At 33.1% G+C, this 27,396-nt stretch overlaps 4 protein-coding genes across 5 annotated transcripts; all 4 read left to right on the top strand.

Moving 5' to 3' along the window:
• The first annotated feature begins 154 nt into the window (after positions 1 to 154).
• Positions 155 to 3,173, top strand: LOC117915881 (pentatricopeptide repeat-containing protein At4g11690). Of its 2 annotated transcripts, none has more exons than XR_004651468.1 (2): positions 155 to 2,008; positions 2,601 to 3,173. XR_004651468.1 is itself a non-coding variant. In XM_034831622.1 (2 exons), exons 1-2 carry the CDS (start codon positions 161 to 163, stop codon positions 2,658 to 2,660), a joined length of 1,746 nt encoding a protein of 581 aa, XP_034687513.1. In that variant the 5' UTR covers positions 155 to 160; the 3' UTR covers positions 2,661 to 3,173. The 2 variants fall into 2 exon arrangements, 1 of the variants encoding a protein (XP_034687513.1); XM_034831622.1 differs by having other exon boundaries at positions 155 to 1,846.
• Positions 3,174 to 4,154: 981 nt separating this feature from the next.
• LOC117916772 (methyl-CpG-binding domain-containing protein 6-like) lies at positions 4,155 to 12,481 on the top strand. The gene is made up of 3 exons (XM_034832943.1): positions 4,155 to 4,730; positions 11,815 to 11,922; positions 12,048 to 12,481. Exons 1-3 carry the CDS (start codon positions 4,635 to 4,637, stop codon positions 12,249 to 12,251), a joined length of 408 nt encoding a protein of 135 aa, XP_034688834.1. The 5' UTR covers positions 4,155 to 4,634; the 3' UTR covers positions 12,252 to 12,481.
• A 1,935-nt stretch (positions 12,482 to 14,416) lies between these two features.
• On the top strand, positions 14,417 to 15,662 carry LOC117916777. Its single transcript, XM_034832948.1, has 3 exons — positions 14,417 to 14,834; positions 15,209 to 15,316; positions 15,403 to 15,662. The coding sequence occupies exons 1-3, from the start codon at positions 14,466 to 14,468 to the stop codon at positions 15,547 to 15,549; spliced, it is 624 nt and encodes a 207-aa protein (XP_034688839.1). The 5' UTR covers positions 14,417 to 14,465; the 3' UTR covers positions 15,550 to 15,662.
• A 3,546-nt stretch (positions 15,663 to 19,208) lies between these two features.
• Positions 19,209 to 26,302, top strand: LOC117916681 (triosephosphate isomerase, cytosolic). Its single transcript, XM_034832830.1, has 9 exons — positions 19,209 to 19,340; positions 20,201 to 20,276; positions 20,703 to 20,826; positions 21,762 to 21,846; positions 21,975 to 22,107; positions 22,401 to 22,495; positions 24,706 to 24,784; positions 25,762 to 25,844; positions 25,949 to 26,302. The coding sequence occupies exons 1-9, from the start codon at positions 19,302 to 19,304 to the stop codon at positions 25,997 to 25,999; spliced, it is 765 nt and encodes a 254-aa protein (XP_034688721.1). The 5' UTR covers positions 19,209 to 19,301; the 3' UTR covers positions 26,000 to 26,302.
• The last annotated feature ends 1,094 nt before the right edge of the window (positions 26,303 to 27,396 follow it).

Below are 27,396 nucleotides of genomic sequence, written 5' to 3'. Positions count from 1 at the left end.
ATTTTTGTCCCTTTTAATCGGTTATCCCAAAAATAAATACATGAGTGAGAATAAATTGACGGATATGAAAAGTCATCATATTTAACCATTTATTTCTTAAATTAATATACAAAAACTATAGGATAATACTATGCGGACTTGAACTGAGGAGCTGTGGAAAATGGCGCAAACTCAACCAGCTCTCATTCTCCTTCCAAAAATGGTGAAAAGTCCCCCACTCAAAGCTCTCTCACTCTTCACTTCCTCAGCTCTCCAAGGCTTCCAGCACACTCACCAATCCATATCCTTTATTCTACACCTCCTCATCTCCTCCAACTTGTTTTCTCATTCCCAGTCTCTTCTTCTCAAACTCATCTCTGGTCAAATCTCTTCTTCATCTTTCACCCCCTCGTCGCTTTTCCATGAATTAACCCAACCCCACTTGGATTCTTTTCCAACCCATGTTCTTATCCACGAAGCAATCATCAATGCCCATGTTCGATCCCAATTACCTGAACAAGCTCTCTTCTACTTCAATCAGATGATTGGTAGAGGCCTTGTACCCGGATCAAATACATTTAATAATCTTCTGATTCTGCTTATAAAGTCTAATTTTTTTGAAAAAGCTTGGCGGGTCTTTAATGAGACCAAGGGCAATGTTAAGTTGGATGTCTATAGTTTTGGAATAATGATTAAGGGTTGTTGTGAGGTTGGATATTTGGATAAGGGTTTTGAGGTTTTGGGTCAGATGGAGGAGATGGGTTTGTCTCCAAATGTTGTTGTTTACACTACTTTGATTGATGGGTGTTGTAAGAATGGTGATATTGAGCGGGGGAGGCAGTTGTTCTATAAAATGGGGGAGCTGGATGTAGTTGCTAATCAGTACACATACACTGTATTGATCAATGGGTTTTTCAAAATGGGCCTTAAGAAAGATGGGATTGAGCTGTATGAGAAGATGAAGCTTACTGGGATTGTTCCTAATGTATATACTTACAATTCCATGATTTGTAGATGCTGCAATGATGGCAAATTGAACAATGCTTTTGAACTGTTTGATGAAATGCGTGAAAGAGGGGTAGCATGTAACGTTGTGACGTATAACACCTTAATTGGTGGTCTTTGTCAGGAAAGGAGGGTTCTGGAGGCTGAAAGATTGATGTGTAGGATGAAGAGGGATGGCCTGAGTCCTAATTTAATTTCGTATAACACATTGATTGATGGGTATTGCAGTATTGGGAATTTGGACAAGGCTTCAAGCTTATTCAATCAAATGAAGTCAAGTGGTCAGTCTCCATCTTTAGCTACTTATAATATTCTAATTGCGGGTTTTTCTGAAGCCAAAAACTCAGCCGGAGTAACTGATATGATTAGAGAAATGGAAGCAAGAGGCCTTTCCCCTTCTAAAGTCACATATACAATTCTAATGGATGCCCTTGTTCGATCAGATAACATAGAGAAAGCATTTCAGATATATTCCTCCATGGAGAAGGCTGGTTTGGTGGCAGATATTTACATCTATGGTGTGTTAATACATGGATTGTGTGTGGTAGGTGATATGAAGGAAGCATCAAAGCTGTTCAAATCATTGGACGAGATGCATTTGAAGCCAAATGATGTGATATATAATACGATGATTTATGGGTATTGCAAAGAGGGTAGCTCCTATAGAGCCCTGAGATTGCTTAAAGAAATGGGTGAGAATGGGATGGTTCCAAATGTTGCTAGCTATAATTCAACCATACGAATTCTTTGCAAGGATGAGAAATGGACAGAAGCAGAAGTTCTACTTAAAGAGATGATAGAGTTGGGCTTAAAGCCATCCATTTCTATCTGGAATATGATTTCTAAAGCCAGGTTTGATAATGTATGAAAGGAGATTTTGAATTGCTTTCATGTAGACTTGAATGTACATATTAGGGAAAAAAATAAATGGAGAAACAGATGAGAAGAGGCTACAATCAAATTGCCTAAATCTTCTGATGTCCCTGCTTCTCTCTCAAGGGGTTGATCCTTGCCTCATTTTTAGGTCAGCCTCATAACCTCCTTACATTATGATAAGACTTATTTAATCTCTATTTAGTTTTGACAAAATAGTTTGTGAAAATATATACAAACCTAGACTAGCTGCTTCATCGTGGGGTGGGGTTGAACAGAAATTTCATCAAATTTCACCATTTCATGTCCATCTCAAAATCTTCTGCTTCTTAACTATAGTGGTTTTATTATCACCAACAGAGTTACAGTAGCAAATTGAGCCATTGCAGTCTGTTGAAGCTCTGGAAACTCACTTCTTGCATTGGCATTTCTTCACTAACACCAATTAAATTTGGTGTGACTTAGGCAGTTTACACAGTGCTTTTTTTAGTTCTGCTTCTCTCATAAGTTTTTTTCTTTGCATCAGGATATTTGATTTAATGAGTCTACATTTTCTTTGTTTCTATTGCAAGTCATACTCTAACCGCCTCTCTGCATTTAGACATGTATTGCAATGTATCTTCAATCGAGTCTTGACCATCTGAAATCTAGTTGGAATGTTTCACATATAGGAGGAAGTCAATTCCACCTCTTCACAATGAGTTCTATGACTTGCCTGAAACCAGCTCATTTCCCCCTTGCAGGTGTTACTGAGCAGCTTAATTATGACTCCAGAATTTGGCTCATTGAGAATGCAAAGATGATGTTTTAGCCCATGTTCAGAGGATGGACAGCCCAATATAACATAGAAAACCTAAGAGCAGACTTGGAAAAAGGAGTGGTTCTATAACTTCAAATCTTATTCAAAATCTACCTGTTGGCATGGAAGAAGCAGATTGTTTTCATGTCCTCCCAACCATTGTCTCAAATCTCTTGAGACTGATGTCCGAGCCGAGGCACAGTAGAAGAGGGCAAGTGGCTTTGGAAGCATCATCAAATTTGCTCAATCCTTGCAAGTTCCTCAGGAGGAAAGGAGATTCATAGCTTGGGGTTTCATCCATCCCTCTTATGTCCATTTGTGTTATATAGCTTAGCTGCGAATGCATATAAATTTGATCACATGCTAAAGAGGTGGGATTATTCAGAATAGAGAAGAAAGTTACCAAGATACCATGATATGTATTCTAATCTAGGTTTTCCAATGGTTGAATTTGGATCAAGCCCCACATAACTGAATAGTGTAAACTTTGATTCAGAAAACATTTCTTTGCAAGAGGCAAGAGTTGCAGCAACAATTTGTTTATGAGTCCTCAAGAACTCTCATTTGTAAGAACAAATTGAAAACTTGCACTATGTTTGGTTTTTGAAAAATAAGGAAAAATGCAAAGGAAATAAAACATGAAGGAAAAGTAAAAGGAAAGGAAAAATAAATTTAAAATTAATAAATTATTTTTATATTTTATTTTAAACTCATTTTATTTATTTTAATTCATCTATATAAGGATTAAATATTTTTAAAATATATAAATTTTTAACTAGTTTTATATATATAATCATTTATCTTATCATTTTTTTTCTTTTTTTACTATTTTTTGGAAACCATTATTTTTTTTTTCTAAACAACATTTTGAGATTATTTTTTAATAATTTATTTATTTTTAATAAATAATTTTAATGATTTTAAAAATATTTAAATATATTATTTAATATTTATATGTAAATTTAATTGTAATTCTTTTTTAAAATATTTAAATATATACCAAATATAAGATTATTTAAATCAAATCAAACATCCATATTTTTCAATGAAGTAAAGACACCATGTGAGGAAAATGTGAGAGTGAGGATTCTTGAAAAATGGTTCCTTTTTCTTGTCTTAAAAAAGTTTGTGGGTAAGAGGAAAAAGAATGAAAATACAAAGAAAAATAAATAAATAATTGTTTTAAATTGATAATAGAAATTTTACTATTTAATTTATAAAAAAAACAATTGTTATTTTCATATCACTAACTAATCAGGAAAATCTTTTTAAATCCTTCTAACTTCTGAAGTGGGGGAAGGAAGCAAAAGACAAATTAAATAATTGTTTTTAGTTAATATTTAAATATGATATAATATCATAAAACAACAATGTTTAGGTGATTTCTATAAATTTCATTTTTTTTTTTTAATTTTAAGATCAAAATCCAAATTATCCAAATATCGTATTTTTAATTTGGTTTTGGGTACAAATTCTGAGTCTCACTCACCATAATGGCAATCTCTGCATTGGGTGGAAATAGTCATCCCACGTCGAACGGGTCGGATCCATCGGAACCCGGTCAAGTGCACGGAACCCTAACCAGCTCACTGACGGACTGCCTGTGTCGCTTAATCGAGACAAACGCGGAAGCTCAAACTGTCAAAGGAAAGCGAGAAGACAACCTTAAAACAGCGTTATATGCGCTCAAGCATCGGAAGACAATCACAAAAATCTAGTCGATCCGCCGGAGGATCCCCTGTTGAAATCCATCTGCTTTATCGAGACCAACGTGTTCAGAAATGGAGAAACGCTGATCGGAGCTGAAACTGTCGATCTCCAAACGGCGTCGCACGCGTCTCAATCATGCGGCGTCGGTGCGCCTGACGGCGATTCAAATTGGGCAGGGGAGGTGAGGCCGGCATTAGACAATTCTGCGCCTTTGTCGGAGTCTCAGCCGCGGCGAGGGAGGAAGAGAGCTTCGGAGGCGACAGCGAGTATGGCTTCAGTGGAAAGGGAGGACTGGTTGCCGCCGGGTTGGATTGTGGAGGGCAGGGTTCGAAGCTCTGGTGCTTCTGCTGGATCGAGAGATAAGGTTGATATCGTATCTCAAAATACTATTCTTATTTTGATCTTCTGTTTGTTTGCTGAGAAAATATCGCCAGGAAAAGATAGGACTTTATGTATTTCCATGAAAAAACAGAAACCTTTGGGCATATGCGGCTAAACCAACTATTTGGCTTAATTGAAGCGAATTTCATTTTTCAGAAACCAAATCAACTAAAGAAAAACGAAAAGCATGATTTATCATTTAATTTTCTTTTTATTTTTTCTGGTTTTCCGGGCAACCAAACAGACGCAAAATGACAACTTTACATGGGCTTCCTGAAAAAAAATCATAGCTCGTTGCTGTTTCTTGTTAGTGTAATTCTCTCTGAATATAGTTATTATTTTTTGAGGTTCTTAAAGCATTGTAGGATTGTTGCGGTGTTTTCTATCCTCTTTTGTCAATCTAGTCTAGCAACCTGCTCCTCCTCTGCAAGACCAAGGAAGGATAATGAGACTCTGGCCAACACAGTGGTCGAAGTCTGTTTCCATGGCTTAGTAAGAATTGGGTATTTAGTGGAACGAAACAAACAACAGAAATGGAAAACTTGTCATACCTGTTTATGGAAAATCTGGTTTATATTAGAGAGGCTTCCTGGCTTTGGAATGGGACAGCTGAACTTGCCAGCAATGGGATAGTAATTGGCATGTGGGTGCTGGCATTAAATGCATTGCTATGGTGGTTGAGGTCATTAATGTGCATCTGGTCTTAGCATGGTGCCATTTATTCACATAGAGATCATTTGTGGTTTCAATTGGGATTTTCTCAGATTTCATTTGCTCAATATCCCTCTCTTAGTTTCTTCTGTTTCTGTCCCCAATGATACATCACACACCACACATGGTTTTCCTTGGACAATAAAAGTTGCAATTGCATTTTGCCCTTACAATTTCCCCTCTTGGGAAAAATTGTCTATAGGTAGGATAACAAATGTCTTACATGCCACTACATGTCACATGGATGATCCATGTTTGTTAGTCTAAGTGATACACATAGGGGTTTGAGGGATGTTAGTATCACATTAAGCAACATGTCATTTTGTCTCCTCACAATTGCTCATTGTTGTAAGTTTTGGTCATTTTCTTTTATTTTATACCTTCCTTCAGCCATGGCCCTTTTCTTTTTTACCTTCGCCCTTTTGTCTCCTTGTCTTTGCTTTCCTTCTAGTTTTATTTCTCTTGCTTTCTTCCTTCATTGCTCACTCTTTTTTTTGTTTCATCGTAAGTAATAGGGATTCATGATCCAATATTCTAGGGATTTTCAAATCCTTGATTTTGTTACCATCAATGACCCTTTGGAAAGAAGCATTGTAGTGGAGACAACTACCAATATTGGTGAAATATATGTCCTCATTGGACATTTCCGTGTTGGGTCCATTGCCCTTTTTGATGATAGTATGTCATTTCTATTGGCGACATTTTGCCAAATCCATTTGGGTTTAGATGAGATTAGTGATTCTAAATTTTATAAAGGAATTCATATTAGGCTTGAGAAGCTTTTGTGTTTTTACCAAATCAAACTCCACAAGTCAAGGAACATGTCCCCAATTGGCTACTAAGAGCTTGTTATGAGACCCCAACTTGAATAAGGTATCGGAGGGTAACAAGTTCGTGCTCTTTTTTTGTTGTTTACAATTTGGAAGGGCTTAGACCATGTTACTGCAACTCGCAGATTCCTTGATAGATAGGAAGAGAAGGAAGTTGTTTCATTTCCAATATCTTTTTATGTCACTGCATTTGTCGGTCATTAGCTTACCCATTTCTTTTTCTTATGGTTGTAGGTCCTTGTGGTCATCAGGTAGGCTTCATGTCTTTTAAAGCTATCAAATGGTAGAAACTTCCTTTGTCTTGAAACCACCCTATGGAACTTTTTCTCATTTTAAGTCATTTGACTTTTGATTTCCAACCTGTATGATTGTGAGGATGTTTCAACTAGTTGTTTGCCAAAAGGCGTTTGACTCAAAGGCTACCACATCATTGAAGAATGTCCTAGTGCCTCTAGTAACCTACTAGGCATGCTTAGAGTAGGAGAGAGGAATCTAGGTTGAAGGCATGTAGGGACACCCATCCAAGATCTCCTAGCCTATTAAGCCATCCATGATCTTGCATCAAAGTCCTCAGGAGTAAAGTTCAAAGGTTCCTCCCAATAAAAGAAAAGGCATTGGCATAGACTAACAGGCAAGCCTTGAGAGTGTAGCACCACCTTATCAACAAGCTAGCTTGCTAAAGAACAAGATAAAGAAGGCTTTAGCTAATCCACCTTTGTCAGTTTGGTGGATACAAAAGCTGAGGACAACTACCACCCTTTGTTAGAGGTACCTAATGATTGAAGCTCCCGAATTAGCATATTTTTTTTGTTACGCCCCATAACTCATATTGCTATTCTTGCTTTTGAATCACTTTAGGCCTTGGCATGTTACGGTGACCAAATTTGTCCTTCCATTCTAGATAGTTGTTAAGTGATTGATTAAGAAGCAAAAGATGATTGATCAAGAAGAAGAAGAGGAAAAGAAAGAAATGATTTTAAAGATATCCCTTGTGACATATCATTGACATGTCTCCTCAAGGGATCATCTTTTTCTCTAATCAATAAGAGGTACCAAAGATGCAAGAGCATTTATCCAAGGGTCAAGTCTTTGACTCTTGCTATGGAGGTTGATTCATTATACTATGATCCTTTGGATTCTTTTGGCAACTAGGATACAACACTTTTATTTTTGCTCATTTTCTCTTCAACCTCAGTGAAATGGGATTTTGACCGCTAGTAAGTGGTGACCCATTTGGTTTGTCACCTACTCATCTGGTAATCCTCTAGCATTACCTCAAAATCGTAAGTTCTTATCCTTGTTTTTTTATATTTTGTTCATCTCTCTTGTTATTGATTTTTACCTTCTATAAATATGGTATGATGCCCTTGAGCATCATAGGATGATGCAAGTTTGACATTTGGTTGAAGCAAGAATAAAAGTTATGAAGCTTATTTGAACCACAAACAATCATGGGGCTTTAGCCCACAAGCAAACTTAGAAGACGGTGCATATACCAAAGGGGAAATTGACAAACTCTAGGCTTAATGTTGAAGCTAAAGACCTTCTAATGATCTAGGAGCAAGAATCTAAGCATCATCTATCATCCTTGGTCACATGTGTAGATGTTTTGAATAAGGAGCGTTAGAGTAGCTTTAGAAAAGGTAAAGGCCCACTTGAATAACCCTAGAGATTTCTTATGGTAGGGTTTGGGCAAAGCTACTTACCGAAAATGGCTTCTTTAGAAGAATTAAATTTTGGTACTCAAAACCCTTTTTTATTAGGGTTTCACATCATCACAACTTAACACCAAGGACGGTTTGACGCTTACCATCCTCACAATTTCATAAATAAAAATCTTTTGGACCTTTTCTAATTTGATCTCAAATGAGATAGGGATAGTGAAGGACCTAACAAAGAAAAAAAAAAACGGAGGAAAGATAAAAAATAAAAAACTAGGTAGGCCAATTCAATAGGTTGCTTTTGTTAAGGGAGGTCGCCTCCACAAGGTAACTCACCTTTCAAAATGTTCAACTACATCTTTCCTACCTGATACAGTTCATCCATTTCTTCCCATTCTTTCGTCTTCTAATCCTCTATATTTGTAATTTGCTCCATTTTATTACTATGTAATGAACCATTGATTGATGTTTTTGTGTCTTCCCCAACAAAGTAATTTTGGCACTCATTGGAATACATTTTTTGGATTGCTTTATAAAGAAATGAAGCTACATTCCACAATTCCTAGTGCACCTAAAAATACCTAATTAGAGTATTTTGGTTTAAACTTTGTGGTTATTGATGAGATGGTGGTGCTTTGCATTGGGCTTAAAACAGATAAGAGTTGAGAGGAAGCCTTCCGATCTTCCTTATGTCTAAAAATAGTTAGAAATCTAATTTTGTGTCGTCCTTGTTACCTTCCATGTCATTTTTTATGCACCCAAAAAGACCCAAGTTTAAAGAGCAACCTTTTGGCCTTGTGTTAATAGCATCAAAGAATCGGATCTCATTTACACGTTATTAATATTTCTATTATAGCTTTTCTTTTCGTTGCACATGGCTTAATGTTTTCTCTAGAAGGCATATTATATGTTCAACAATCTTGGATGACACATTCCCTTTGGTTGTGCCATTTTCATGTCATTTGGTAATTTTACATTTTGATGACCTACATGAATGATCATTGGGAGGTTCTTCTTCATCAAATTTTTTTCCCTTTTTTTTGGTTTTTGGTTTTTGGTTATCTCTAATATAAATAATTTGTTTTCAACTAAATTATCATATTTTTTGCATATGGCTTAGTATTTTTTTAGAAGGTTTATTATATTCTGCAATCTTGGATGACACGTTCCCTTTAATTGTGCCATTTTCATGTAATTAGATAATTTTACATTTTGATGGCTTGCACAAATGATCATCAAGAGTTTTTCTTTTTCTTTTTTGGGTTTTGGTTATATCTAAGATGAGTAATTTATTTCCATTAAAATTATTCATGTTTTGCTTTTTGATTAATCCAGCATGGATGTTGATTGTTGTCCATGCATCTAACTCTTAAAGGTAGATAGTTGACGGCATGGTTTGAAATAGATAGGTCTCAATGTGAAGATGGAATAGTTCCACCAACATAGTACGTAATTAGTGTTTTTTGTTGTGGTGGTGGTAGTGGCTTTTTGTTTGTGTGTGTGTGTTGTGGGGGGGAGGGGGGAGAAAGGCATGTATGAGGTTGATAACCTGCTGTTATATTTAGCCATCTTCAGGCACTTAAACCAAAGAGGGAAAACATTGCTGTAAATTAGTGTGGTTGGTTAACTATAAGCTACTTCACATACATGAGTAGTATGTTAATGTGTTTTGATTGTTGACATCGTGATTGTGCGTGTATAGGAGTTTGTGGTTGTCAATCTTTCCAAATTAGATCGTTGCTATTTGTGTGGCTGTGAAGAAGAAACTGTAAATCATATACTTTTACACTGTAGAGTGGTCAGAGTTCTTTGGGAGATTGTCTTTGTCTTGTTTGGCATTCAGTGGGTTTTCCCAGAAATGGTAAAAGAGGTGTTAATTAGCTGGAGGGGCCCTTTTGTGGGAAAAAAAAGAAAAAAGATTTGGAAATCCACTCCGTTGTGTATTTTTTGGACGGTTTGGAAAGAAATGAATAGATTAGCTTTTAGGGGGGGTTCTTTAGTAGTACAGAAACCTTCATATGCACTGTGGCTTTCCCCTCTCAAGAAGCCAATCTGATGTTGCTGCTCATATGTTGTGATTGCATGTCATGCTGTTATCACTCAGGTTCACCACATGAAGTCATTAGGAGATGCCACTTGGCTAGGTGTGAGTTTGGAGCTTGTGCTCCTCCCTCCCTTTCTAACATGTGCAAGGTGTAAGGTTTAGAGTGCCACATGGAGCTATAGACTTATGCTGGCTAGCCAAATGAACTGCCAATAATGAATAGTGCATTTGACTTGTTTTATGATAGAAATATGAATGTTTTTTTGGTTGAAGTTCTTAAACCATATGAAGCTTAAGTTTGTATCATCCTTGTTGGAATTAGTTACATTAAAATTTAATAATCCTGAGCTTTTGTTTATCTCAATTCAATCAATGAGAGGTATATTTATTTATAGTAGCATAACAATATTATGAAGATCAATCAAGCAAACAACGATAGGCGTTTTTTCAAATCATTTGAGTATACTTTCAATTCATGAAGTAAGTCATGAATGTATATGGCTAAGGTGAATAATCTTACATGAATAATATTTATTTTGTTTCTAGTTCAGGTTCATATTTCTCATGTTCCATGTGCTTTTTTTCCTTTTCTGCTTGCTTGACAACCATCATATTTTTTCTTTTTGTTTGTGGAAACAATTGAGGGGTTGGCAAAAGTGTTGTATATTTATAACTGTAGAAATACAGATGTTGAGTTCCAGTGAGGGTTGAGTTCATATATGATAGAAATATAAGTGTTTTTCTTTTTTGTTGAAGTTCCTAATCTATAGGAAGCTTAAGTTTACTTCATCCTTGTTGGAGTTGGTTACATTAGATTTGATAATCTTAAGCTTTTGTTTGTCTCATATCATTGACATGAATGATATCTATTTTGTTTCTAGTTCAAGTCCATATTTCTCATGTTTGATGTGTTAACTTTGTTTCCTTCTCTGGCTGCTGGACTACCAGCATGTTTTCTTTTCATTTATGGAAAAGATTGATAGGTTAGCGAAAACTATTATAGATGTTATGATGATATCAATCATTTTCATGAAACATGCTTCTATTTTTTATTCATATGAATCATATTGTAAAAGAAACATGATAGGTGCTTCATTTGATTCCCATTTTTTATTAAGCTCAATCAATTGAAGGCAAGATTGCATATAATGATATAACTGTAGCAGTTAGTTGGAATAATAATACTTTTATTTATTTTATTTTTTTAATGAAAATATTTGAAGGGTTGGAAAGATCAATTGAGGATGTTATTGCTACATCCTTTATATTTGATTTTGGTAGGTAAATGATTATTAGCGGTGTCCATTGATAAAGGGATCACACCCCAAGGATACAGCTATGCTGGTTATACAAATATAGGCATTTGTTTTTTATGAGTTGGATTATGGAAGTTTTACACAAATGGGTTTCATTTGATTCCTGCTTTCAGTCAACCTCCACTAGGCTCTTTATTTCTGTGATCAACCAAGGCAAGGTTGCATATAACTGCAATTGGTCTATGAGTTACACCAATGCAGATTTCTGATTTGTGGTCAGTAGATCCAATCCTCCAATTCAACCCAATTAGTACAGTTACAGGATTGGTCTTCTATGTTGTCATCGACATTCTAGAAGCCTTATCTTTTCTCATATCATATTTTCAACTTACCTTTTGAATCTAATGACACAAGTAAAATATGCTGATTACACTAATAAAATGGCTTTTAATTGTAACACTCAAGTAGTATGTTTCCATTTTGAAAGTGATTGAGTAAAAAAGCTTAGGAGAATCCTTCCCCAGGGAGGCTCAAACATGGCTTAACTTGTCTTGATGTTGTGCAGTATTTTATAGAACCAATCACAGGCCGGCGATTCAGATCCAAGAAAGAGGTGCGGTACTATCTTGAAACAGGAGAGGTTCGAAAGAAACCAAAGAAAAATCCTGATAACGTGAGTTGAAAATGAATATCCTTGTTCGATCTAAGATGCTGAAGAATAATCCCTCTGGTTTTTTTTTTAACCTTTTTGCAATTTTGTTTTCTATTCATTAACAAGTGCTGGATTTGCTTCAACAGTCTCCAGAGAAGGGAACAAAGAGTCCTCCCTTGAACTTTAATTTTGAAGATGTGCCAGACACTGTCAAATGGGTCCGGACTGGTTCATCTGAAGGTTGGACTCCTTTTATTAATGGCCAAGAGGTTCCCGAATCCAGCAAGCGAGACTGGGCTGCTGCTTTCGAGTTCCTTGCATTGAAAAGTAGCTGGCGCCCAACATTTTAAAGGCCTTATGGGAGTATGATAGGGTTCTTTTTGTATACAAGGTACCCCATTGTTGCTAAACTTAACAATAAGGATGTGTTTGATGGCAGAAATAGGAATGTGAATCAGAATATTACCTGGAAAAAGTTTTGGCTTTGGCAGAAATAGGAATGTGAATGTGAATCAGAATATTACCTGGAAAAAGTTTTGGCTTTGGCAGAAATTGGAAAAAGTTTTGGCTTTGGCAGAAATAGGAATGTGAATCAGAATATTACCTGGAAAAAGTTTTGGCTTCCATCATAACGAATCTTTGATTCCTATTCCGATATTTAGTAAGTAAAATCTAGATGGAGTAATCTCATTCCTTATTCCCGCATTTCAAACATAAACCCGGAAATTGTTTGGGAAGTGGTAAACCTTTGTATAAACTAGGGTAGTGCAATTTAATCTTCTTTTGCTGAAAAAGTTATTGCCTTCCATTCTGGATCATAGGCTTCTCATTAACATCTATTGGCTTTTAGTTGCGTTACGTTTCTCATAAGCGTGGTGTCTACAGTGGTAAGACAACCTTTGTTGAAGGTGAAAATTTAACTGCATATAGTAGAAATAATAATAATTCATGTTTGCGAACAAGATCGACCCCTTTTGTTTATTTAATTCAAGAAGACATAATCTGTGAGAAGCGCCAATCTTCTTCAACATATGGAAGCATTTTGGAGTCTTGTAAGTTGTTTAGTAAATCAATTTAATGATTTAATATAATATAATAATTTAATTTTAATTAATAAGTAAATTAAGTTCATATTTGATTCATCGAATATAATATGAGAATAAGATAAGAAATGAGAAAATATAATATGCTTTAATAATGAGATGGAATAAGTTATCTTGTTACTTATAGCATCTTACATATTTTTTATATTTTTTATATATAAAATATATTTTTTATTCTAATTTTTACATATGTTAAGTTTAAGCTAAAATATATGAAATAGATATTTCACGCCTTATAAATTTATTTTCTTATCAATTTTTTTATTTTTTTATATTATCTATTTTAAAAATAAAAATTGATTAAAAAATTAAATTTATAGTTAAAAAAATTAAAAATATTTATAAAATATATTATAAATTATATATATATATTGGAAAATTGAATAACATAATATTAAAAAAATATTTATAAATTTTAAATATTTTAATCATGAATATAGTTAAACCTAAGAAATTTTCATATTTTTTTAATAATAAATATTGAAATGTTATATAATTTTTATTTTAAACAAGTATTGAATATTAAAAAGTAATATATATTCCTTTATATTTTCATTTTACAAACTCACTTAAACATAATAGAACATATTTCCTTATATATAATATCTTAAGATATGGTGTTATCCAAATATATCATAACTTGAAAATGATATCCTAGAATATGTATTTTATATCAAATATTAGGATACGTAGGATACAACATTCGCAACAAGCCATCATATTCAATCTTTTGCATTCATTACTTTGTGCTTAAGATTTATTTTTTAGAGTAAATATTTTGTAGTTATTGTATGCATTTTTTCAATATGAATGTTTAAAAAATAAAATTATTAGTTAAGATTAATGAAGACAAATGTTAATTAAAATTAAAAAAAAATCAATATTAATTAAAATTGATAAGAGTAAATAATTCAATTTACTTCATCAAATAATCTTAAATTAACCCAAAAACATCAATATATAGACTCCACTTTTTATAGTGATACAAAATAAAATAAAATAAATGGCAGAAGCTAAAGTTAATTAAAGGTATGAAAAAATATTTAAAAAAAAATGATAGAAATCTGAGTTGGTACTCATTTATTCTTAATAAATCTTGTGCGATATCACACAAAAAATGGAAACTAAATAGATTGGATGCTAAAAAATCTTAAGACCATGTGTGAATCTCGAGATAAATACTAAGGAAGAAAAGGTGATATGATATTAGAAAAAAAATAATAATAATTTAAGGTGGTATTAATGGGCTTAACCCATTACACCGATATATTTTTTTACTATTTTACTATTAAATAATTAATTTTCACAATAATAATAATAGTATGATGATAATTACTAGATTACCGACCACTTTTAAGGGATGAAGTTTTCTCCAGAGATAACCTGCCTGAGAAAGAAAATCGTTCATCTGACTAGTTTCCCCATTGTTTTCTTACCTAAGAAGAAACGTCTCTCCCAGAAATGATTGGGCGAAGTGAAATAGACTATGAAGTTTTTCTTGACTGCACACCCCTTCACAATTATGTTCCCAACGACCCCATTCTAGAAGCTATGCAAAACCAAAGGAAAAGGCTCAAATCATTTGAAGGGAAGAGTAGCCAAGTTGATGAAGCATCTGTAAAGCAACGATTCCATGCACACCAAACCCCTAGGGAGAACAGGGACAAGGTTCCGGCGGTAGCTTCCGATCAACTTCTGGTCGCTCAGCCGGAAACTAAGGCGGGTCACAAGGGACGACTACATGATGAGCGGCCTTCTTGGTTGCCACCCGACTGGCATGTGGAGAAGGAAACTCGCTTGCAAGGCAAAAAAGCGGGATGTCTTGATTCTGTAATTTACTAATCTGATTTCCTTCATCTTTCTTGGGTTGGATGTAGTGATTTTTGCGACTAGGGTTTGCTTTCTATCAAGGTTCAGAGAATCGGCAAGTCCAATAAGTTTCAGCCGAGCTAGTACAACTGAGTCTGGGTCATGACTCATAACCCAACTCGTTTCATTTTGAAATTAGTGGTTTTAGTAGAAAAACAGTCATATAACGCTTGAAAATAATGGGTTTTCTGAAGTTGCAGTATTACAGTCCACTATTTGGCGGGTGTTTCTACTTGTATTTATTTATTATTTAAAAGTCAGTGTTGTGGGTATTGATCCATATCAATCCCAAAGATGTTGCCATACATCTGTGCTAACTAACTGGTTTGCTGCAGTTCTTTGTAGATCCTATGGGAAATCGTTTCAGGTCAAAGAAGAAGGTGCTTAGTTTTTTACAAACAGAAGTCTTACCCAGGAGGACGGCGAACAAGAACCCAAATCCTGTAAGAATTGGTTGTTCACCACCCTTTGAGAATGTCTGGTTTCATATTTTTATCATTCCTTCCTTTTAAGTTGATTGTTCTTGCAGGCTATGACGAATGGTGGTGGTGAGGGAGGTAGATGGAAGACGCCTGCCGGCTCAAGCTCCAGGAACCTCGCCATGGATGAACCCAGATTTTGCCGACTTGCCCCAGAAGGTACACTGGGTCCCCACACATTGGATGAAATCGAATAGCTGGGTTGTTGTAGGAATTTCATGATGAAATGTTTGGATGCTTGTAGAAGTATTGATACTGATAAAATAGGACGGTGAAGTAAATTTTAGTGGAAGTTCAATTTTTAGTTTTATTTGTTGTGTAGAATTCACTACAAAATTCTTATTTCTAGTAGTAATAATAGCATTATTAATGATAAAATTAAAATAAGGAAAAATAATATTAATTAATAAGTACGAATTTAGCAAAAATGGCGACTTAATAAGTACGGTTACAATAGCTTAAGAAAAGGAGACATAATAGAAATAAAATAATTAATTTATTAAAATGAGAATTTGATTAATTTGTGTTCTAAAATATAACCATTTTACTATAAATGTGAGAATGAAATATAATATTTTATTTGGCATAAAGGTGGAAAATATTATTGAGGTATTAGTCGATTAATTTGGTTAACAATACAACAACTTTTAAAAAGGTAAAAGCTTGTTTTTCAAAATAATTTTATATTCTTAAAGATGTAAAATTGTTTTCAAAACTTAAAATATATATTTACTAATTTTTTAATAAAAATAGGTTTTGGAAAACTTGTTTCAAAAAATAATGGTTGACAACTATTTTCAAAATCAATTTTCTATTTTTAAAAAAGTAAAATATATTTTAGCTTTGATTATCTTTATTTGAAAAGATATCTCCCCTCCCTATTCTTTCTTGTACAAAATTATTTTCTTTTCAAAGTAGTATTATTTTAACAAAATGTTATTAAAACAATAAATTTTAAAAATTGTTTCTAATTTTAAATCACTTTTGTCAATTTTGTTTGTTTGCTTGAAAATAATTATTTATTCATTTGAAGTTTCTCTCAAAATCAGAAAATGTAGTCATAATTTTCATAAATTTTCACTAATATTGAGTTTCCCATAGCAATCTCAATTAATTTTTACAAAAAAATAATCCAATAATTAATGATATTATTGTTATTATTTTTGTTAATTTTTTTGGCTTTATAGTTTTGGCAATTTGGTGGAAATTTTGGGAAAAAGATACATTCATGAAAGCGGGGATTAATTGAAGAGATTAATGAGGTATTAATCCGGTCAATTTATATTAATATGCATCTTAATATCGTATTATATATTTTAAATTTTAATTAAATTAAAGTAGCAGCTTTGAATATAGTGGTGAATAGCCAGAGAAAGACTTATTACCTACCCATTAATTATGTTCATTTCCTATGGAACATCCACTCTCTCCGTCTTTCCATCTCGGAAAATGACTGGGGAGCAAGAAATTGACTGTGAAAAATCTTCAACTTTCTACTATGATATTCCAATGGACCCAATTCTTGAACCCTTGCAGAAAAAAGACTAAACCATTTGGGCGTGCGGAAGAATTCCAAAATAAAGGCTATGATTCGATTTTGAAAGTTTAATGGTGAAGTAAAATAAGATTTTCAAGATATTTTTAAGATGTTAAGAATTTCAATAGGTTGTTTTATTGATCAATTTTATCATTTTAAGTCATAAATAAAACTATGAATATGAGAATCATTTTTTCATAAAAAAATTTTATTTATTTATTTATTTATTCTTTTTAATGAGAAAAAAAAATCAAAAGAAAATACTTTTATTGAAAATGTATTTTTTTCATCGATAGAAAACCTTTTTTTTTTTAAATAGAGACGTTTTCTAAGTAGTCTTACAACTCCCCGAAACTACTCCCTTTTTCTCATGTATTAGGTCTGGTTGGGTCAGTTCATTTGCACACCTAAAACCAAATCCAACCAATAAAAAATATAAAGAAAAGAAAAAAAATTATAATAAGATAAAAAGGTAAAAAAAATTAAAATATATATTTAAAACTAATAAATTATTTTTATATATTGCATCAAACTTTTATCACTTATTTAATTATTCTATATAAAAATTAAATAAATTTCAAATATATTATTTTATCAATAATTTTAATTATATATATTTTTTTATTTTTCATAATAAATTTTTTAAAATTATTTTCCTTAATATTTTTTTTTCTTTTCTTTAATACTTTTAAAAACCAAACAAAACTTAAAGGAAAATAATTTAGGTAAATTTGATGTAGCTTCAACACGAGAGAGTTACTTAAAATAATAACAATAATAATAAATAAATTTGAATTTTTTTTTTAAATAGTCTTTAATTAATAAAGAAGAAGCTCCCTGCAATGCAATAATTTATGCAAAATGAAATCATATGCTTAAAAAAGAAGAGCCCAATAATGCAAAATTTATGCAAAATAAAATCATAGACTTAATTCTGGTTAATTTCACACACACCCCACAAGAAAAAAAGAGTTGAGGCACACAATTAGGCACAAAATTTAAGATTTAGTCTATATAAGTTATATAATTAATGGAAATGATATAAGATATCAAAATACCAAAATATCCATTGACCTTTCATATAAGTTTTTTTTTTTTTTTTTGTCTTTATTTGTTTTTATTGCACCACTATTTATGCAACTATAATAATGTTATTTTAATCATTTGGATTTTTCATTATTTTTTATAAATAATTAAAAATCAACATTATTTTCTATTTTAAATTATAAATAAGGAAAAATTATGATTCAAAAACTATTTTAAAAAATATTTTATAAAAAAATGGTAATATGATTTATATTTTTATATTTTCTTTTCGAAAAAACATTTAATTAAAAAATGAAAACTATTTATTTAAAATAAAAATTGAAAATCGTACTATTTTTTATATGAAAAATAATAAAAAGAATTAAATTTCATTCATTAATTATCCATTAAATTTTATATGAAAAAATTTTATCCTTATTTATAATAAGAGTAAAAAGATTCAATATCTTTAAAAAAGAAAAAAAAAACAAAAAATTAGAAATGAGTAATACTTAATTGAGAATAAAAAAAGAAAAAAAAAATTGAAATTTACACTCACTATATGCCTATATAGGGATTAAGTGTATTTTAGAGATTAATGAAGTATAATATCTTTCAACTTAATTTTTATATTTTATTTGGCTCTTGGGTTTAAATGTGCATGATATATGAACATTTGGTCAATTTTTGAGCCTAGTTAAGCTTTTTACACTTTATTTAGGTATTGGGCTTAAATTTGCATTATATACGAACCTTTTGTCAATTTTTGGGCCTACGGCCCAAAATACAATTATAAAAAAGAAATAATAAAAAATAAAATATACATTATTAATAACAAATAAAAAAATAATAATTAACTTATAATAAATCGACTCCAAACATCTTTTCAAGTCCACTAGCTTCATAAAATATAGACTTGAAAAGACTAGTGGAGAATTAAATGTTAAAAATAAAATAAAATAATCAGGGAAATTTAAAAAATGATTTATTTTACAAGTATGGGACTATTTAGTAGTAGAAAAGATAAAAAATAATAATAATAATAATAATTGGCAGTCATGACTCGTGCCACTTTGGGAAAGGAAGATAACACGTCAGAGCATTACGTGGAAGCGCATGCTTAAAAGTGTGGCGTCACTGACACTGTGACACCAATCAGTATAAAAACTAATTTAAAAAATAAATTTAATGATGATTTCATAGTTATCCTCCATTTGGTTCCAGAAATGTTAGGAAAAAAAGCGATTAAATAAAAAAAGTAAGAAAAAATATATAAAAAAGGGTAAAAAATAAAAAAACCTGTAGAGCCAAACTCAACTCTCTGCTTTATCTGTCGCTGGGCTGTGAACCTGTGGTTTCGGTATTTCATCGTTCGCGGTTTGAAAAATGGGGAGAAATTTTTTCGTCGGCGGCAACTGGAAATGCGTATGTCTCTGATCCTCGGTTCTGTTTTACTTTCGAAGTCATCTTCCGAATTACTCATTTTCTGTTTGGTTGCCAAGAAAACGATGGAAGAATAATGAATCTGAGCTTTCTAATCCTCGATTTTTCTGTGTTTGGAATCCGAGAGAACAATGATCGATCCACACTCTTAAAAATTTGAGAAGAGTGGATCTTTCTTTTTTCCTTCTTTTTTTTTTTTTTTTAAAAAAAAAACTTGAAATATGGGATATCAAAGATATGTATTTTTCCCACCTCGATTTTTGAAGGAACAAAACCGGAAAACTGTTGAGTAGGAAGGGCTTATCGAGTAGGAGAGGACCATGAAAGCTGAGTAATTTAGACCTTTGACTCAAGAAAAAATTTGATCTTGAATCTCGGATTTGCATGCAAGGGTTTCTAGTCATTGATTTCTTTTATGGATTTGATTTACGTTGCTTGTGACAGATCTTGGAGTCGCAAAAAATAAAGAATTTGATTGAGAAACATTTTTGCCAGTTCATTTAGCACGCTTTAAGATTTATTCTGTCCAACTTTAGTCATTTGCATGTTAGTTAAATAGGATGATCAGTTGAGTTAGAGAACATGTGACTTTTTTAAACATGTTTCTTTAGATCTCAGTCAATATTGTATCCCATGATGATGATGATTTCAAAAAAGTGAGAAACTGAGAAGTGGGGTTAGGTTAATGTTGGATTATAGCACTCCATAAGCCCCTTCCCTACTTGTAGTCTGGGGGACCGATTTTCTTGTCCATTGGACACAACTTGAGAAACCACCACTGAATTATGTGTAAATTATTGAATGAATGATGGGTTAAATTTTTTAATTTAATATCAATGCAGAATGGAACAGTTGAGGAGGTGAAGAAGATTGTTACTGTTTTGAATGAGGCTGAAGTTCCGTCCGAAGACATTGTGGGTGAGTTGAGTTGTGCAGTTTCTATGTCATATTTCATTGACCACTGAATGGGATGCATCAGAGTATGGTTTACAAAATTTCCCAAACTAGCAAGCATCATGTCCTTATTTTACCTCATTTCAATCACCAGTAATTGTGTAGTGGCAAAATTTTTCCCAACCTTTGTGGTGTAGGTAAAGTTGGCAAAGGTCCGAATTTCATAAGCTAGTTTGTTAACTAAAAGAAGGATATTTCCTTTTGTTCAATAGGTCACTTCAATATATATATATATATATATATATATATTTTTTTTTAAAGCAATTTTTTTTTATACAATCCATGTTTCTCACTCTATTTTCTTTCATTTTGTCATTTTATAGTGTCTTGTAACTGGTGTTGTTTGTCTTCATTCAAGTTTTTATGTGGTGAAACATTGTTTTATTGCAGAGGTTGTGGTAAGTCCTCCATTTGTGTTTCTTCCTTTGGTAAAAAGTTTATTAAGGTCTGATTTCCAAGTTGCGGCACAAAACTGTTGGATTCGGAAAGGAGGTGCTTTCACTGGTGAGATCAGGTATGTTTTTATACTATTCCTATAATCTCTGTTTCACCGCCCTCCTTTTGGATGTCCTTGGTTGTCACTGCTATCTTGCTGGTTAACAGTAGATTCATTAATGTGCTACCTTATCATGCTATTATTGAACCTTTGATTTTAAACCTTTTATGATTGTGTTTCAATAGTGATCCTTTTGGTTTGTCTTACAATAACCAGTTTATTTTATACTTTTCTACTAAAATTTTTTACTCTCTTTCATTGCTCTCCTTTTGGCTGTCCTGGCATTAATATCTTTATTTGTGAATGATCAAGTTTTATTTGATTATGAAAGGCTTGTTAGAAAGAACTGTCATTTGTATAGATTTGTTAGAGACTTAAGAGTATGACTGTTAAGGAGGTTGTCACTGCCAGCTTGCTGGTTAACAGAAGATTAATTAATGTGCTACCTTGTCATGCTGTAGTTGAACCTTTGATTTTAAACTTTTTATGATTGTGTTTCAATTGTGATCTTTTTGGTTTGTCTTGCAATAACCAGTTTATTGTATACTTTTCTATTAAAAAATTTTAAATTTAAAGAATTTGGCGTTTGTCCCTCATGCCTTCCACCAATTCCTTGTTCCTCCCAAGTTAATGTTCTTGGTGGGTTTGACCCTCTCATCAAAGGGTTGGTTGAGTATTCTCTAAAAAAGGATTTAAAAAGAAAATAAAGAACAGGCTTATATCACATGTTATCTTTACTGGAGTTTGAGTATCAATATCTTCATTCATTTGAAACAAGAATCATATATTAATCAATTGATTAGATTTTTATTTTTTAAGGTTTATTTTGTCGTTGCAAGTTAATCTTTCTTTACAGTTTGCTTTATTTGATTCAGATATATTTTTGTGAATTGGTAATTGGGTATATGCAGTTTAAATTGTTAAACGTGAAACTGATGTCTCATTTTGCACAGTGCTGAGATGCTTGTCAATTTGGGCATTCCTTGGGTTATTCTTGGTCATTCTGAAAGAAGAAGTCTTTTAGCTGAATCAAATGAGGTAAACTATGGTGCAGTGACACATATGTAGCTTTAATCTTTGCACATCAACTTTTTGCTTAGGCTTTTTATTGTTGATTGATGTGTCATCTGCCTTTGTGTATCTGTTCTTTATAATTGTGAATGCAGTTTGTTGGAGATAAAGTTGCATATGCACTTTCCCAAGGCTTGAAAGTGATTGCTTGTGTTGGGGAGACTCTTGAGCAGCGAGAATCAGGATCTACAATGGCTGTTGTTGCTGCACAAACTAAAGCGATTGCAGGTACATGTTTCCCCATCACCCACAAAGCATTGGTGGATGTTTAAATATATGTGATACTTTAACTCTTCCATCTAGTCAGGTTTTTGTCATATTTTAATGGATTTGGTCTTCTCTTTTGTTTTCTAGCACTAGTCATTAGGAAATAACATTCTATTATCAACTACGGAGGTTCCAGAATTTTCCATTTTTAATGTTACATGAATTTGTAATTGTGCCATATCCCTTTTTTCTAGCTCTATGTGTTCTCTATGAACGGATATGTTTGATGAATAATTTGCTATTTTCTCTTTCAGAAAACGTGTCAAGCTGGGATAATATTGTTTTGGCTTATGAACCTGTTTGGGCCATTGGCACTGGAAAGGTTGCAACCCCTGCTCAGGCACAGGAAGTAAGTCTGGGTTGTTATTGAATTTGTCATTTCATTAACAACGATCTTTATGCTGGAAAGCATGTTATAGTTCAGTTATTGTTAAACCTGAATCTCTAATCCAGCCCTATCAGGATAATTACCCTATGATTATAGTTCATTGAATACTGATCTCTTTCAATGACCAGAATGTTGAAAACTTGCTGACATATTGGGCTAGTCTGATTACTGAAAGAGTATTCCATTTTTAATCACTTATAAATAGTGAGTAGGTATGTGCATTAAAAAGCCCTTTTGGCCTTATCTACATTAACAGCCTTCTCTATCTAATATTTTTAGTACAGCAATGTAATTGTAGCAAAGAACTTGGTGATTCTACATTTCTGCTACTGGTAAGGTACATTGTGTACATGTATAGTTTTTGTTTTTTAGGGTTGGCACTAACAAGAACTTGGTCGTTCTACATTTCTGCTATTGGTAAGGTACATTGTGTGAATGTATAGTTTTTTTGTTTTAGGTTTGGTATATATGGTGCCCAACTACCTAATTAATCCATGAACTTACTTGTGACTTGTAGAATTCGAATACTCAGTAATTGGTTAGGATTTGGGTTGAAAAAACAATATCTAATATATGCCTATTAGTACTATGCATGATCCACTACATACAAGAAGCAGAAGAGATTTTAAAACTGATAAATTAGTAGGTTGGCATATGATTTGTCCTCGAGGGTTGGTTATTGTCTTTAGCTTTGAACTTTTCAATCCACTTATTAATGAGTTTGGCTGGGTATGGGTTAGCATGGGGTTTAAGATTGGGACTAGATGGCCAGCAACCTGACTCCCACAACCGAACTAGGTCTAAGCTCAGGGATATTTTAGGGCAAACATTTTCTGATTTAATTACTCTGATCTTCATAAATCTGAATTTCTGCTGGACCACTCCATTTTTTTCTAAGAAAAGGAAAACAATGCTGAGAATTTAAAGGATAAATAGCTCGAAGGTAGTTTAATAAGTGCCTTTGTATTCCACCTTAAGGTGGTGGTTGCAATCTGAATTACCGGGCCTGGCAATCTCTGCACAGTTGATCAGGCACAGCATCAAAGTGGCTCCTCCCCCCACCTGATTAATACAAAAAATCAATTCCCATATTAGGATTCAAAACCTAATTCCCTCATAAAACTGCTTCTTTCTAGGTAACTAGTAGGCTAAACCTTAACACTACCAATAAGTCATCTACATTCACTCCTCTCTTCTTACTCTAAATAGAAACTCTGGATGCATTTTGACAGGGAAAAAGAACAAAAAAGAAAGAAGAGAGAAATTGAGTGATGCACATCATGTTTTAAATAAGAAGACCAACTTACCCTATTTCTAGGACCTAAGTGCATTTTAGATTTTTTTTGGCCTAAAATTCTAATAAAAAATCTTAACAACTCTCTATTTAAATATTTTTATGTCATCTTTTTCAAAAAATTTACGAAAATTTGTTATTAATTCTTTTATCTATGACTAATATTTGCATTTCTTATATTTCTCAAACATCCTATCGAAACAACTTATTAAAATTATTGAATTTGTTAATAGTCATGTCTGCATTGGAAAAATCTTGATATTTCTTTCAACTTTTCTCTATAATATGTTATTAGAATTTTTTAATTTGTAATTTAATATTATCTATCTTTTATTTGTAGAACTTTGATTGCATAATCTTGTTAAATTTGTTAATCAATTTTGATATATCTTTTATATTTGTGGAACTTTGATTACATAACCGTGTAAAAGAATAATAGATGAAAAATTACTTGATTGTATATATGAAGAGACAAATATTTAATAGCCTTAATAATAAAGCTATATGTGATATTTTAAAATATGAAAATACCTGGGGAAGAATTATAAATGTACTAATCATAAGGATTCCAATTAGTATTTAAGTTTTTGTATTTATCATTAGTTTGAACTTTTTTAAACAGTGCCCCTCCTGAACCAAAATCTGGGCCCACCATTGCCACCACTGCCACCACTGCTTTATGGGAAACTTAGTGATGCCCAGCAATCCCTAGGCAGTTCTGGCTCCTCATCCTGGCGGCTTATGTGTGTGTATATCTATATTATTTTTTATTTTCAACCATTTCTAATTTTGCATTAATTCATTTTCTAAAGATAATGTTTTATTAAGTCACTTCAAGCCAATATCTTTTTACAGAATCAGTGTTTATATGTGTCAGGTCCATTGTGAATTGAGGAAATGGCTTCATGATAATGCTGGAGATGAAGTTGCTGCATCAACTAGAATTATTTACGGAGGTATCATCCTGTTTCACATCCATTTCCATACCCATATTATCCATTAAATGTAAACATGCTAATTATCCAGTAAAAACAAGTTCAGAATGGAAGTCTCTTAGGTATATTATTAATGTTATAAGGGAGGATAAGTTAGTGTTATTTTATTTTTCTCCCTAGTTGAATAAAAATTACATCAGGGGAGGAGGAAACATGACCAAGTACTTACAGGGTAGACACAAAAACAAGCCAAATGGAACCAGAAAGGACAAAAAAGAGTGGCTTGGAGATAGCGGTAGGCAGAACTCTGTTTCCTCCTAAACTAGATGTCAAACATATAATCGCAAACCAGATCAGGTACATAGTTTACCAACCACCTATGATCAATCATTACTAATATTTTCAACTTGAACCTCAGCAAATAGCCCCAAAGGATCGTAATCTAACCAATGTATTGTGTTGGTTTTAATTTAGTGTTGGCTTTGACAGATGAGATCTTTAATTTCAAATGTTAACTTCTAGTATAAAGGAAGCCTTGCAAGGAAACCAATGGCCATCTAACCCCTGATGTTCTACATTATCAGGGAAAGAGGAGCATCCTTTCTTTATGCAATTGGAATGCTCAGTGGTCTGGTTTCAGGTTCAATCAGTCTAAAAAGCATTAATCCATCATGTAATTAGCTTAACCAGATTGGGCTTCCTTAAGAACTAAGCTGTCCAACTCAAGCTATGAGTGTTTGTCAGGACTTTTGGACTGGATCAAGTTTGCACCCTTAGTACTATATGTCATCATTCCATCCACATTATCTGATCAGCCTTCTATGCTTTGGAAAGTTATACAAGTATGCAAGGGATTTTCTTGCTGTGTATTTGTATGTAACATAAAAGGCTTGCCAATTGTATGTGTTTGTGCACATAGGAGAGTGTGATAAGAGGGAGGGAGGGAGGGACTCTATGCCTATTCATGTTCTCTTTACTTCAATGCACACCAATTGCAGGTTCTGTAAATGGAGCAAACTGCAAAGAATTGGCAACACAACTAGATGTGGATGGTTTTTTGGTTGGTGGAGCTTCCTTAAAGGTATGGTTATTTATTGCTTACAAGTTATATATTATTATAATCTACTTGGTCATCTTTCAAACTTTAGAGACTTATGTTCGTCTTATCCATTTTCTGTAAACCAGCCGGAGTTCATCGACATCATCAAGTCTGCCACTGTAAAGAAGAGTGCTTAAAGTCTGGACGGTCCCTCTACTGTCCTTTAAAAATGCTGGCTGAGCAACTTAAGCTGTAATTTTGTAGTCTTGGTGTCCTGGAACTAGAGGTTAGCTGGACGTCTCCCAGTATTATAATCTTCCCTTTTTCATGTCTGTTGAGGTGAGGACCCATCTTTGTTTTCAACTCAAATAAAGATCGGACACGAGTCTGCTTCTTTTTTGTGGAACCGTATCATAACATCTTAAAAATCTTATAATAAAACCAGACTATTATTGCCACAAATAAAGAAAGCGAGTGCACTATATGTGAATTTTGTTGTATCTGTTAGCATACATAAATAAATGCTGTTTGTATTCTGTGGGTGGCCACCCCGCATTCCTTGTTCATTCGGATGCGACCAGGAAGATCAGGAGGAAGTTTCCTTGCTCAGCCTCTTATAATCAGGTAGGGTCATGTGCTGAGTCTGCTGACTGCACGAGTCCCATCAGAACGGCATATAGATATTCTGTCAAAACGTCTCATCGCATGTCATGATCAAAAATTTTTGGAGCAGATGACAAGGGTGTAACTGTCAGGGAGATGGAGGGCATTTGGGAATAAACACAATTTTCTCGAGACCTCTAATTGATCCCTACACAATGTGACAGACAGTCGAAGAAAGAGAGATCTAGAGGAGTAAAAAAAAGGGGATTAGAAGAAAAATCCTGGAGGCGTCTCGTAAGTTGCACGTTACCAATTGTAAAATTGTCTTTTTGCATAACCTTCTTTCAGGTGATTGGGCAGGGAGAGAGTACTGTTGACCCCTTCTTTCCCTTCTATTTTTTTTCCTGGTTCAAATGAAAAGGCCAAAAGAGCCGTGGTACCACCCAGATGGGGTGAGAAATTGACCATGTTATAGTGGTAGACAAAATGGGGTATGCCCCACTCACTATGAGCTTTGTCCCTTTCTACTGACCCTTACTATTCTCCTCTGCTCATCTTTTTATTCCAAAATTGCATTAAAGCGTTGACTACTTGTATGTGGCTATGTACGATCAAACCATGGCGATTTAAAAGAACGATTTTTTTTTTTTTTTATCATTTATTTTTAAAATATTTTTATTAAAAACAATAATAATTTTAATTAAAGTGAAAATAAGGACAGGTGGATTGTTAGAAAGTAACGATTGAGATTTTTATTTAAATATTTAAACTATGTTTAACCTTTAAATATTTTTTTAATGGCTAAGTCACTAAATAGCTCTCAGACAACCTTGAACCAATTTTCAAATTTTGACTTGTGAAAATAATTATTTGGGTAAGTTTTTCAACTCTTTCCCAAATTAGTCATTAAAAGTAATTGTTTATGCTCGCCTGAAAATAAGTCGGCCACCCTGTACAAGATATGGTTCTAATTCCATACAGGACAAAAGTG

Source organism: Vitis riparia, chromosome 6 (genome assembly GCF_004353265.1).
Source record: "Vitis riparia cultivar Riparia Gloire de Montpellier isolate 1030 chromosome 6, EGFV_Vit.rip_1.0, whole genome shotgun sequence".
NCBI classification, from domain to species: domain Eukaryota; kingdom Viridiplantae; phylum Streptophyta; class Magnoliopsida; order Vitales; family Vitaceae; genus Vitis; species Vitis riparia.
This window is presented reverse-complemented; position numbering and strand designations above follow the sequence as displayed.

Excerpts from the sequence above, each read along its gene's own strand:
- LOC117915881 (XM_034831622.1), top strand. The coding sequence starts at position 161 with ATGGCGCAAACTCAACCAGCTCTCATTCTCCTTCCAAAAATGGTGAAA. Across the intron at positions 1,847-2,600 it reads CTAAAGCCAGGTTTGATAAT|GTGTTACTGAGCAGCTTAAT; the intron begins GTATGAAAGGAG and ends TCCCCCTTGCAG.
- LOC117916772 (XM_034832943.1), top strand. The coding sequence starts at position 4,635 with ATGGCTTCAGTGGAAAGGGAGGACTGGTTGCCGCCGGGTTGGATTGTG. Across the intron at positions 4,731-11,814 it reads CTGCTGGATCGAGAGATAAG|TATTTTATAGAACCAATCAC; the intron begins GTTGATATCGTA and ends GATGTTGTGCAG. Across the intron at positions 11,923-12,047 it reads CAAAGAAAAATCCTGATAAC|TCTCCAGAGAAGGGAACAAA; the intron begins GTGAGTTGAAAA and ends TTGCTTCAACAG.
- LOC117916777 (XM_034832948.1), top strand. The coding sequence starts at position 14,466 with ATGATTGGGCGAAGTGAAATAGACTATGAAGTTTTTCTTGACTGCACA. Across the intron at positions 14,835-15,208 it reads AAGCGGGATGTCTTGATTCT|TTCTTTGTAGATCCTATGGG; the intron begins GTAATTTACTAA and ends GGTTTGCTGCAG. Across the intron at positions 15,317-15,402 it reads CGAACAAGAACCCAAATCCT|GCTATGACGAATGGTGGTGG; the intron begins GTAAGAATTGGT and ends TTGTTCTTGCAG.
- LOC117916681 (XM_034832830.1), top strand. The coding sequence starts at position 19,302 with ATGGGGAGAAATTTTTTCGTCGGCGGCAACTGGAAATGC. Across the intron at positions 19,341-20,200 it reads TCGGCGGCAACTGGAAATGC|AATGGAACAGTTGAGGAGGT; the intron begins GTATGTCTCTGA and ends ATATCAATGCAG. Across the intron at positions 20,277-20,702 it reads TCCGTCCGAAGACATTGTGG|AGGTTGTGGTAAGTCCTCCA; the intron begins GTGAGTTGAGTT and ends GTTTTATTGCAG.